This window comes from Onychomys torridus, chromosome 11 (genome assembly GCF_903995425.1).
Source record: "Onychomys torridus chromosome 11, mOncTor1.1, whole genome shotgun sequence".
NCBI classification, from domain to species: Eukaryota; Metazoa; Chordata; class Mammalia; order Rodentia; family Cricetidae; genus Onychomys; species Onychomys torridus.
The window spans coordinates 73,566,207-73,579,565 of record NC_050453.1 but is presented as its reverse complement, the minus strand read 5'-3'; the positions used below and the strand labels follow the sequence as shown (position 1 = coordinate 73,579,565).

At 46.5% G+C, this 13,359-nt stretch overlaps 1 protein-coding gene across 5 annotated transcripts in view; it reads right to left on the bottom strand.

Moving 5' to 3' along the window:
- Positions 1 to 13,359, bottom strand: part of Mgat5 (alpha-1,6-mannosylglycoprotein 6-beta-N-acetylglucosaminyltransferase) — a 274,469-nt gene that overhangs the window by 151,063 nt on the left and 110,047 nt on the right. For all 5 annotated transcript variants that reach the window (XM_036202890.1, XM_036202893.1, XM_036202892.1 and 2 more), the window contains one exon: positions 12,596 to 12,757. In XM_036202890.1, coding sequence (XP_036058783.1) covers positions 12,596 to 12,757 — 162 coding nt within the window. The remainder of the gene's footprint in view (positions 1 to 12,595; positions 12,758 to 13,359) is intronic.

Below are 13,359 nucleotides of genomic sequence, written 5' to 3'. Positions count from 1 at the left end.
CCCCAGTTACCCGGGGATCACAAACCTTCACTGGATGGTCTCTTCAACAAGGAAGTCACCAGGGTATCCACAAAACCATACCTTTGGGAATCAGGATGGTGTCACACTTCCTCCTCCCATGGCCACCATGTCCCCATAGTTCCAACTTCTCCTTGCTGTGGGTCTCAAATCTCTTCTCTCAGGCCTCATTCATTTCTCTAATTTCAGTTGTTTAGCTCCATCTTAGATCATTGCAACTCTCCCACCTGGCATTGTAAGTTCTTTATTGATCTGTATTAATTATAACTAATGGGCTTCATGACATTTCCACACATTTGTTGTTGTTGACTATTACTTTAACTAAGTAAAGATGTGTTACATTTGTTTATGCTGCATTTGTTTAATTATGTAAAGATGTGTTGCATTTGTTTCACCTGGCCTGCCTAAGGCACCTGATTGGTATAATACAAGTTGAATGGCCAATAGCTAGGCAGGAGAGGGATAGGTGGGGCTGGCGAGAAGAGATGATGTAAGAGGAGGAATCTAGGCTTGGGGGGCGGGGGAGAATAAGGGAGATGCCTTGTGCCAGCCAGCAAAGAGCTGCTAGACAGACACAGAGGAAGCAGGAAAGTAGGACATACAGAAGGCAAAACAGGTAAAAAGCCCCAAGGCAAAACATAGATGAAGAGAAACGAGTTAAATTAAGATATAAAAGCTGGCTAGAAGTGAGCAGAGGCTAAGGCCAAACATTCATAAGAAGTCTCTATGTCATGATTTGGGAGCTGGCTGGAGGCCCAGAGAAAGCCTGCTACAATGTGTATAATTATTTTGCTACAATGTGTATAATGTATTTTGCCACAATGTATGTAATGTATTTTGATCGCATTCACCCCATTAACCTCTCTTCCTCCCCATTCCTATTGATTCCTTTTTTGTCAACTAGTTTCCTCGTCTACTTTCATTTTTTAAAACTCATCTATTGAGTTTAATGCAGGTTGCTAACAGGAGTATGGGTGTGGTGAATTACAGGTGACCACACCACTGAAGGAAGTATTACTTCCTCCCTCCGCAACCATTAACTGCCTACAGATCCTTAGAGTGGGACAGCACCTCATGAGCTCCACCTCTACCTTTTTTAAAAAGGTTTATTTTAATTTGTGTGTGTGTGTGTGTGTGTGTGTGTGTGTGTGTGTGTGTGTGAGAGAGAGAGAGAGAGAGAGAGAGAGAGAGAGAGAGAGAGAGAGAGAGAGAAAGGGAGAGAGAACATGTGCTTGTGGGTTTGTAGGTGCATGTATAGGTCAGAAAGAGGTGTTTGAGCCCCTGGAGCTGTAGTTATAGATGGTTTGTGAGCTGCCTGATGTAGGTGCTAAGAACTCAACTCGAATCCTCTTGAAGAGGTACCACAAGGTATCTATCTCTTCAACCACCATCTTAGCTTTGAGATAGAATCTCATACAGGCCAGCTGTTCTGATTAGTTTGTCAGCTCGACACAAGCTAGGATCATCTGGAAAGAGAGACATCTCGGTGGAGAATTGCTCCCAAAGATTGGCCTGTAGGCAAGTCTATGGGGGTATTTTCTTGACTAATGATTAATGTAAGTGGGTCCAACCCACTGTGGGTGGTGTCACCCCTGGGCAGATAGTCCTGGGCTGAAGTTTCAGTCACTGAAATAAACCCTTTCTTACCTTAAGTAGGTATTGTCCAGTGATTTATCACACCAATAGAAAGCAAATGAATACACAAGCCATCCCTGAGCTCTCATTATATAGCAGAAGATGACTCTGAACTCCTGACCCTCTTACTTCCACCTCCTGAGGGTAAGGATCCTAATAGGCTTGTGACAGGACACCAGGCTTCGGCAGTGCTGAGGACAGAACCCCAGGCTTCGAACTCTCGACCACTTGCACTGCCTCCCTAGACCTGAGTTCTGAATGGACCCTTTCCCATGCACCTCCCTGCCACCTGTACATTCACTATTGCTTGAGAATCATGGCTCATCGCTTCCCCCTCTGGCCTGAACCTTCCTCTTCAGCCAGTACTCACAGAACAAAGCAGAAACTTCATAGTTTTCTCCAGAACGCCCCTCATGAACAACTCCAACCTATCTTCTTCCTCCAGGTGCCCGAAATACGCTGGGGAGGGTACTTCATGCTGTGAAGTCGACCTTTGGGGGCCTAACTTGCTTTCCCCGAGTCATTAAATGTACCCTCTCATATCTTGGTAATTATATACACACTCTGCTTCAAACTAATAAAACGGGTTTTCTTCTATCCAACATTCTGCAATTTAAAGCCATTGTCTCACACTGCTTTGTGCCATCGTTATTCCGAATCAGTGGCTCTTTCATGAAAAGAAATAATTACCTTTCATATAAGCACAAGCAAAATGTTCCCTGCCAAAACTGCACTGGTTGTGGGCCAGGAGAGGCGTTAAGGTCAGGATTCCAAAATAAGCTCTGCAAGTTTAGAGTGTAATCTGTTTTGTTGGAGGTCTCCAAGACCAGATGCAAAGCTAAACAGGGCAAGAGGTGAAGGGAAACACTGCAAACAAGCTGTCTTGTAGGAAAAAGACGTTCTAGATTCTTCTGTGCAAGCAAGAAACCTTAGCACTGGAACCGTGGATCTATTTATACTTTCCTCTATCACTATTGTTGGTTTTAAAAAGATTTTATTTTTAAATTGTGTATATATGGTGAGTGGGGATATTGAAATGAGTGCAGGTACCGCAGAGGCCACAAGAGGATGTTGGATCCTCTGGACCTAATGTGGGTCCCAGGAACCAAATTTGTGGAGTTGGCGCTCTCCTGCAACTTTTATGTGGGCTTCAGGAACTGAACACTGGTCACTAGGCCATCTGGTCACCACTGAGCCATCTTGTCAACCCTGAACTGCACATCTGTCTTCCCCGACCATCACCAGGACTATTATCTATCATGAGATTGCAGTGAAACCTTGGAGACTGGGGCTCCTCGGCACAGCATGGCTGACATTTGAGGCTGGAGAATCCTCTGTTGTGTGGGCTGCTCTGGAGACTGGAGGCTGTTAGGCAGCATGCTCCAGTCTCTTTCTGTGAGCTATAAATAGGCCCTCCCAGCTGTGACAACCACAACCCCAGCAAGTGCCAAGTGTTTCCCAGGGGTGTGAAACTGCACAGGGCTGAGAATGGCTGATGTGGACACATAGCCCCGAGGGCCAGCATTGCTTGCCCCACTTGAACTGCTGCCTTCTTCCTATTATAAACATCAGAACACCCTTGACCACACAAAGTGAAAATCACACCAGCAATGGCACTTGGTTCCTGCCAAAGATTCTAACAAGTATCTAGGGTTTTTGTTTTTGTTTTTCCATGTGTATGTGTGTGTACACACATGTACACATGTATGCATACAGTTGTATTTACATGCATATGGAGGTCAGAAAAAGAGTTCACCTGGATGTTTACTCTTCCTCAGGGGCTGTCTATCTTGGGTGTATGTGTGGTGTATGTGTGTGGATGTAGATGGCCATGAACATGTGTGTGGTCAGGAGGACAGTGGAGTTCTCCTGTCTCATCCTCTACCTTATTCCCTTGAGACAGGGTCTCTCACCGGACTTAGAGCTAAGCCCCAGCAGTCCTGTGTCTACTACCCTCAGAGTATTGAGTGACAGGCACCGCTTTTTATATGAGAGCTGGAGATTTGAACTTGGATCCTCATGTTTGTACAACAATCGTTCTTCGCCACTGAGCCATCTTCCCCAGCCCATCTTACTTTTTAGACTGGCCTGGAGCTGGCCGAGTAGGGTAGGCTGGCTGGCTAGAGAGCTTTGGGGATCCACCCCGATTCCCCAGCAAGGGGGTTACAAGTGTGCAAAACCACACCTGGTTTTCTCCCTCTATCTTTCTCTTTAACATGGGTTCTGGGGATCAAATTCAGGTCCTCATGCTTACAAAGCGGCACTTTACAGCCGCACTGTCTCTCAGCGCTGTATTTTAGTTCTTTAGAATAAAATTCAAAGCACCACTGACCACACAAAGTAAAAACCACACCGACAATATCATGCTCCTTCTTCAAAGACAAGGAAATACTGACCCGTTTTCAAGTGTTCACTACGGCCTTTGCAAGCAAAGGAACAGAAAGCCCCAGTGAACCATGTTTGTGTTGTGCTCAGATTAAAAGGAAAGCTCCTTGTAATCCCATCTCTCCCGGCCCGGCCCAGCATCTGGGGCCCCTGCTCAGCCGGACAATCCCTGACCCTGGGAAAGTGACCTGGTGAGCCACAGCCTGGGCCTGGGCGGGGAGCTGGGACACTTCAGGTACTACTTCAACACAAGTACTATGATGGGCTCACAAACAAGGAGGGAACACAGGTGTAACTTAATTTCAAGGTCCATTAGCAGCACAGAGCGGGGAATTATACCTCTAAAGGCAAGTCCTGGAACTCAGCAGGGACCTTTTTCAATTTTCAAGTGATAAGAACAATAATTATGGTGGTTGTTTTTCAGAACAGCATCAAGGTTCAAAGAGATGGCACTTCCATCCGAAGTATTGGATAACCCCATGTAGGGCAGATGTGATTTGAGAAATGAAGAGATGCCTAAGGGTCAGGTTGGATTAAATAACAACAACAACAACAAAAAAGTCATGGAGTTGTGCCTAAACACAGGATTTTGCACCTGTTTCCTAACTGATCTTGCAGCTGTAGTGAATATAATACAGCATGCATACCACCATTACAATTTTGGCTTTTATGGAACAGTCAACAGCAGCCACTCAGCTTCTGAGTGATGGCAACTGGGTGTTGTTATGTAAGTATCATGGCTAATATTCACCTCCATCTTGATGGGATCTAGAACCATCTAGAAGACACACTTCTGTACATATCTGTGAGGAAGTTTCTGTATTGGGTTAATTGAAGTAGAAAGACCCATTCTAAATGTGGGCCATGCCAGTCCATGGGCTGAGATCCTGGACTAAATAAAAAGGAGTGAGCTGAGCACCACTATTAACTTCCTGACTGGACGCCATGTGAGCAGCCTTCATAAGCTCTTGCCACATGACCTCCCCAGCACCATGGATTGAACCCCAAACTGTGAGCAAACTTCACCCTACCCTAAGATTTTTTTCTGTCACAGCAATGAGAAAATTAAATAATACAGTTGAGTAAACAAACCTGTGTGCCCACACCCAAGCCTCTTGTGTAGAGGTGTGTGCTTGCGGTGTCCTATCGAGGATGTTACAGTCTAAAGGTGCAACTGTCATACTCAATGGAGGGTCCCAGGCATTGACTCATCGATGCTAAGCTCAGGCATGGCCAACAAGAGAAGGAGTTAACTCCTTGAGCAGCATCTACTGCAGTCTGAGAAAAGGAAAGGAGATGCCAAGTTCTGCCTTCAAGCAAATCACCATCAGGTGGCATGGAGATCAGACATGGTAAGAAGTTCATCTAGCCAAACCCATCCTTCATGAGCAGAGTTGCTGAGTTCCGTCAGCAGGGAAGGCCTTGACCATGGCTGTATAGTTAGAATGAAGATTACCCATCCTCCCGAGCAAGCACAGCCACAATCATACATCTCCACTTACACTGCTCCCCACCTCCACTGTGGCCATGAAAGAACTACAGAGCCAATCCTCTGTAAGCCATCACTTACAAAGCTAGAGAGAAGCAAAATACGTACCAAAAAAACTAAACATCAAACTAAGTATGACAGAACATGCTTGTGTACGAAGATGCCCAGATGAAACCCATCACCTTGTACATTACTCTAAACAAACAAACAAAAACTATAGAAAGAAAACTTTCTTTTTTTTGGAGGCTGTGTGTGTGTGTGTGTGTGTGTGTGTATGTGTGTAAGACAACCTTGACTGTTGCTTCTCAGGTGCCTTCCTGCCTTCTTCCTTTTTGTTTTCAAGACAGGACTGGCCTAGGACTTGGCAAGTAGGCTAGGCTGGCTGGCCAGCAAGCCCCAGGGATCTACCCGCCTCCTCCTCCCCAGCACTGGGATTATATAAACCACCATACCTGGGCTTTTTTAGTGTGGGTTTGGGGGTCAAACTCAGGTCCTCAGATTTGCAAGGCAAACCCTTTACCAACTGAGCCATCTTCTCAGCCTTCAAAATATGTCTTTCTAGAAACCCAAGCATCATTTATCCCTTGTTTGTAGAGGGAGAGATCAAACCCAGGACGTCAAACTGGCTCGGAAAGTGCTTGACTACTCAGCAATGCTCCTGGTCCCATGAAAGCAGAAACTTGGCAAGGGAGTATTCAAGCCCTTCCAGAGGATAAATCTGGGTAAATTAATTTACTATGTGATTGAGGGGAGGGGTGGGGACTTTTGTGATCTGCTCTCTCATTTCTTTGACTCCCCTTCCTCCCCAACAAGATAAACAGGGCTCACAAATGTACTTTAATCTGATTTTTTTAAATTTTAATAAAGTTTATTTTCCACCTAAATTTCTCTAAGGACACATTAGCTCTGGCAGAACAAAACTCAAGGGTGATAAATTTGGAAAAAAGCCATTTTAGAGAAAAGTCACAGAGAACACAACTAAACAGAGCAAGGAAGGCATACACACGCGCGCACACACACACAGGCTGGCTGCTCCTTCTACGAAAATAAATCCAGTGAACACTCTTTCGACTGCTATGGTCCCCAATTTAGAAGCAGTTTAGTCAGGCAGAAGATAGATCAGCGAGTGATAAGACACAATAGTAAGCAACCAGAAACATCAGCAAGCTGAGCGACACCGGAGAAGCAGTAAAGACGCGCCAGGGAGAGCGTTTCTGAGCAATTACCACATGTCTTCATGCTGGAAGGAAGGAAGAAAAACCTCACTTCAGTCGGGTTGGAACCCCATAAAAATGCACTCTCTTGCAGCTCGTGAGCCATTGCTGCGGTGACAAGAGGGCTCTGAGGACCAACAGCATGGCCATGAACCAGCAAAAGCAACGGCAGGCTGTCCGCAGGTGAGAATTATTAATGTAGGACTCTTTCATCCTCCTCTAGAGCAAACTATCTGCCGGCAACAGGAGACAGTAAAAACGCAAAACAAAACAAACAAAACCCATGTACCGATTAACTGACAGGACAAGAAGGAGCTTCCAGCATCAGGGGAAATGGCAGGAAATGAAGGAGGCCATCAAGCACACCTGCACGTATTCCTAAGAAAGGGTTGCATCTGCGCACAGAGGGACCACAGCATGGCCGCGAAAACAGCAGACTCCCATACAGAGAGAACCTCCCTGTCAGGAAGGCTAGGACACTCGGCTCACCTTTTCCAGGACCTTTTAGAAAAGGCAACACTTCTCAATCAAACCACTACAGTCTGTAGCAGAATGGCCCCACAGGCCCCAAATGGTGGATACTTGGTTCCCCCAGTTGATGGAACTGTTTGGGAAGGATGAGGGAACACAGCCTGGAGGAGCAAGTGTGTCAGTGGGCACACGCTTTGAGGTTTCAAAAGTCCAAGCCATTCTCGGGGAGCTCTTGTGGCTGTGTTTGTGAGCTCTCAGCTACTGCTCCAGCACTACACCTGCCTGATGTAACCATGCTCCCCTTCACGATGGTCGTCAACTCTAATGCTCAGAAATCATGAGTTCCAGAGTAAGATTTTTTTTTTTTTAAGTAGCTTGGTCAGGGTGTTTTATCACAACCATAGCAAAGTAACCAAGCCATCGCTTTGGACCTTTGAGGTGACTTACAGATGGATATGGGAGGTGATGAAAGCATGAAGGATTTCTTTCCCAGAAGCTATTAGAAGGGTGTGAAGTTAATCTTTGATTGTCAACTTGATAGACTCTCACATCTCCAGAAGGCGAGCATCTGAGCATGTCTACAAGGGAGATTCTAAACTGGGTTAACTGAGGTGGGAAGACCCACCCTGTGAGTGGTACCATCCCATTGGCTGAGCACTGGCATTTGTCTCCCTCAGCTTCCTGTGAATGCCATGTGGCCAGTTGCCTCACACCCATGCTACCATCCTTTCCCTGCCAGGGCAGACTGAGCCAGAATGAGCCCTTCCCCTCCTAAGTTGCTTTCGCCAAGTCCTTTGGCATAGCCATGAGTAAAGGAACTGACGCACAGGGCATAAATGGCCTTGTGGAGACTGTGGTAGCAAGGGCGCTTCCCTTTCCAAAATACTGCAACTCAGGAAAACATGTCAAAGCAGAGTAAGTCAAGGTATGGACCCTGGAAGAACAGGAGCATAAGAGGCACCTGCTGTATACTTACTCTGAGCACTTGTACCTTTTCTCTCCCCCCCCCTTCCCTTCCCCCCCCCTCCCCTCCCTTCCTCTCTTCTCTCTCTCTCTCTCTCTCCCCCCCCCCTCTTTTCTTGAGGTCACAATACAATTCTGGAAGCTTTTCCTCCACAAGTTTCTTAGGCCTCAATCCCAACTAGCTCCAGGATATAACCTCCTACAAAACCCCTCCCTAGTCATCCATAACAACATTTTTGTTATTTTACATGTGAATATTCTCTCCCTAATTATCCAATAAGAACACTGAAGGCAAGGAGTGTGTCTAAACATGAGGACGAAAAGGCCCAAGCATGGGGTTGATTATTACAAATGTAATTTGTGGGCTAGGGATCTGGCTCAGTTAGTCAAGTGCTTACCCAGTATGCACAAGGCCCTGGGTTGCATTCTCACCATCCCATAAACCTGGTGTACCTCACATCTGTAATACCACCACTGGCAGTGGAGGCATGGGCTTAAGAAGTTCAAAGTTGTGGCTACATAAGACCAGCCTAGGAAACATCAGGCCACATGGTGGTTTGTCCCTAATAGTCTCTGGCATTTGAACACTTGGTCCCCAATTGATGGCATTGTTTGGGGAGGATGAGGAGGTGTGGTCTTGCTGGAGGAAGTATGCCTTTGGGGACGGGCTTTAAGAGTCTGGAGACTTGGCTGGGTGGTGGTGATGCACGTCTTTAATCCCAGCGCTTGGGAAGCAGAGCCAGGCGGAGACTTGAGCCATTTCTAGTGAACTTACTCTACTGCTCGCTTGGGGTTCAAGATGGGGGCCTTCAGCTTCTGCTCTGCCCACCCTGTCTGCTGCCTGCTGTCGTGCTTCCCTGCCATGATGGACCCTTATCCCTCTGGAACGGCAAGTCAAATAAACACCTCCTTCCATAAGCTGCTTTGGTCATGTTTTTTTCACTGCAACAGAAAAGTAACTGATACAGACCCTGTCTCTAAACAGAGCAATTCTGACTCTGAATTTGCTCCCATTTCTAAAAACAACAACAAAAACCCACCCAGCATCTTTCTGATTTTTTTCTTTGTTAAAATTACACACACACACACACACACACACACACACACACACACACACACACACGAGTGTGTATGTTCACTTGAATGCGGATGCTCACACAGGATAGAAGAAGACATCAGATCCCCTGGAACTGGGATTACAGGTGGTTATGGGTAACCTGACAGGGGAGCTGGGAACTGAACTTGCATCTTTTACAAGAGCCGTACGTGCATTTAATCACTGAGCCATCTCCCCAGCCCTTCATGCTGGTGTCTGTATTATATTAAATTCACAAAATATTATAAACACATCCATGGTAGCTTCGATCTGAGTTAGCTTCCAGAATGAGCCCTACAGATACTTGTTAGCTGGCTAGCATCCCACTGGAAAGCATCTACCCCATGTCACTCTTGAGATCACCCGTGACACTCTGCCCTCCTGGGAACTGACACCCACAAAAAGCAGCCGCTCTCTTATAGCCTGGTCCCAAAGTTGGACAGCTAAAGGCCACAAGGTCCCCTAGCAGGGAGAGAGTGATGGCATCCAAGTCTGTCCAGGCCCTTTGGTTACAGGATGTGGCTGACCAGGGAACAACACACTTAAGAGAAAACACCATCCCAAGGTCTTACAAAATGGCTCAGTAGGTAAAGTGCTTGTCCCATGCCCATGAAGGCTTGAGTATACACATAAAAATGCACCTAGAATCCCAGACCTGCAGAGGTAGGGGGCCAGTCAGGCCAGCCTAATCAATGTTCTCTAGACCAGTGAGAGACCCTGTCTCAAAAGATAAAGCCAAAGGCAATTGAGAAAGACATCCAGTTTTGACTTCTAACCTCCATAAGCATGTAGAAGAGTAAGAGGCACCGTACCGACACCTGTAGACATGAGTGGACGGACACACACACACACACACACACACACACACACACACACACACAGACACCCCACCCTATCCTCCAAACCAGATCACACAGAACCATGAAGGAAGGACCTCTCCACAAGCCACTTCCAGTGGGCGTGGGCACTGTGAGCAGAGCCCCAGGGAAGCACAGCGCCCACTCCTTAATAAACTGCTCAACACAGTGGGAGGTTTCCTTGTCTAATTACAGAAACTGCTGGAAACGGCAAGAAAGACGGGATTTATAGCCTCGATGACACTGTCTCTGTGTTGTAATTAAAAAGTTATTTTCAACACTTGGGTGAGATACCAGGGTTATCAGAAATATTGTTTGTGAATTAAAACTTGCTAACAGGGCAAAAAGTCTAAGGAAAAGGCTCGGATAATGGGAAAACCGAACTGTTTTGATATTGAAAGGCAGGAAAGGGGAAAGAAAAGTATCTCCTACTTTTAGGTCACTGAGTTGTCACAAGAGAGAAGGAGAGCCAGGCTGTGTGTGGACCTGGGCTGCTTTTGGTTATTTGTTTGTTTGTTGATTATAGGGTCCCAGTGTGGCCTGGAACTGACTGTGTAGCTTCAGGTGACCTTGAATTTCTGATCATACTGCTTCCACCTCCTACACACAAGTACTGAGAGTTCTTCAGGCAGCCCTGGGAACAGCATCCAGGGCTCTGTGTCTGACAGACAAGCACTCTGCCAGCAGAGCTACGTTCCTGGCCCCTTATAACTTGACCTTAAAAATTCAAAAGTAACTTAGCAACTTAACTTCATCTTCATGTGTGTGGGGAGGAGCGTTTTGCCTGTATATATGTCTGTGCACCATGTGTCTACCTCACGTCTGAGAAGGCCATAAAAGGGCATCAGGTTCCCTAGCACTGGAGTTACAGACAGTTGTGAGGCATCATGTCAGTGCTGAGAACCAAACCCAGGTTCTCTAGAAGAGCAACAAGTGTTCTTAACAACTGAGTCATCTCTTCAGCCCCTTAACTTTATCTTCTAATTACAGCTAGGGAACGCCCCATACCAAACATCTGGACAGCTTTTCACAGCCACCTATCCACAGTGCCTCACCTCCAGCCCTACACCAGACACTATGGTCATCACACCAAGAGGAATTGGGGCTCACATACAAACAGGCCTGGGGCAGACTCCAAGGCATTGTGAGGCAATGGGGGATTCAAGGCACACTGTGGACAGTGGCCTTTGGTATAAGACTTAGGTTGTTGCTTTTAACCACTTCTCTTCTCCTGTTTAAGATTCCAGCTTTAAGAAGGGGGCAGGCAAGACACATCCCTGTGGAAAACACATGGATGTGCTCACAGCACCTGGCCGGAATAAGGCCCCTCCACCTCACCTAGCACTCCAGACACACACAGAAGTGCTGTGTACAGTGGCAACCTTGCATTAGCAAGAAGAGGGAGAGAAGCCACAACAGGTAGTTAAGCAGCCAGTCACCTTAAACTTCAGGATCTGGGGGCTTCTATCTATTACACTGGCTACCTGGTGTTGATTTTTAGTTCTTGAGACAAGGTCTCACATAGCTCAGGCTGGCTTCAAACTCACTATACCACAAAGAATGACCTTGAATTCCTGATCCTCCTGCCTCCACCTTGAGTACTCAGATTACAGGCATGCACTTCCACACCTGGCTTATGAAGCACAGGGGATTGAATCCTGGGCTTTGTACATGCTAGGCAGGCGCCCTACCAATTGAACCACCCTCCAGCCCCCATGTTTCCTCTTTCTTTCTCTCTTATAACTGTGGGGGAACCCAGTCATGACATTTAACCTCCACTTATGGGCAGAGAGTGCTCCTCACTTGCCAGAGTAACATCTCTGTTATGAGAAATTACATTCTTCCATTTTTCCCCTTTTACATATGAATTTAATCATTCATTTCTATCTGCCCGAAGCCACTGACAGTTTATTTCACACTCTGTTACAAAGCAGTACGATCTTATCTTCTGTTAAATCCCTCAGCTTTGGCTGTTATGTGTTTTAGCTTCCTGGGAGATTCTCCTAGAGCCCAGGACAGCCCCAAACTCACTGTACCGATGAGGATGACCTTGAACTCCTTAATGAACTCCCACACTCAAGTGCTGGGATTACAGGGGTGCACTGCCACATCCTAACAACCAGCAGACTTTTATAACTGACAGGAGTTGTTGGGGAGAGAGAGATAACTCATATGCTGGGAGCTTCTCTGCTATGCTCTCTACATTTCCTTTAATCTATGTTCTGAATCTTGTCAGGAGAACTCCATTCTAGGAGCGCTTTATCTGCATATGTGTCAGAGAAACCACCAGATATTCTGAGGGAACCATGGAAGCATTCCAATATCTGTGATTCAAGAATAAATGGAAGCTTGGCTTCACAACAGTCATGTTGAGTTTGTGGAATTTGTATTGTACCAGTAGAGCCATGGCGCTGTGGTCCTAGGCAGGGCTCAACCCCATGGCTGGGCAGGGAATGGCCATCCTTACCTGCCACATTAATCTTCTCAAGCGATACCAAGCTGGGGACAGCTGTGGTAGAGTTGGTAGAATTTGCTCCTGTGCCATTGACGAGATTGTCCACCTTCGACTCAAGCTTGCCAATGCGCTGCAAGATGTTATCCAGTAACACAGCAAGAGTTTTCTTCAGATCTGTGAAAGAAAAGGAAAAAAACCTGAAAACTTCTGCAGGCATGGCCATGCATTTCCTACCTGTGGCCTGTGGGCACCCAGGTTATAGACGAACGTATCCCAACACTAACTGACAAACTTACTTCAAACATTGGGAGATATTTTTGCAGAGTTTTCTTTGGTAACTTTATTGTATGGTGCTTGAGCATGAATTCTGTAGATGATGGTGTGTTGAACTACAACACAGAGAAGCTGGACAGAGGCTGGGGTATTAGCATTAGGCATAAGTATGAGGACCTGAGTTCAGGTCCTTGGCACTCATATAAAAAGCTGGTGTGCCCATGCATGCCTGTGACCCCCAGCACTGGGGAGTGGAAGGTGTATGGAAGACAGAGAGAAAATGGTTAGGGCTTGCTGGCTGCCAGTAAGAAACCTTGTCCCATGCAGGGCAGTGGTGGCACATGCCTTTAATCCCAGCACTCGGGAGGCAGAGGCAGGTGGATCTCTGTGAGTTTGAGGCCAGCCTGGTCTCCAAAGCAAGTTCCAGGAAAGGCGCAAAGCTACACAGAGAAACCCTGTCTCGAAAAACCAAAAAAAAAAAAAAAAAAAAGAAACCTTGTCCC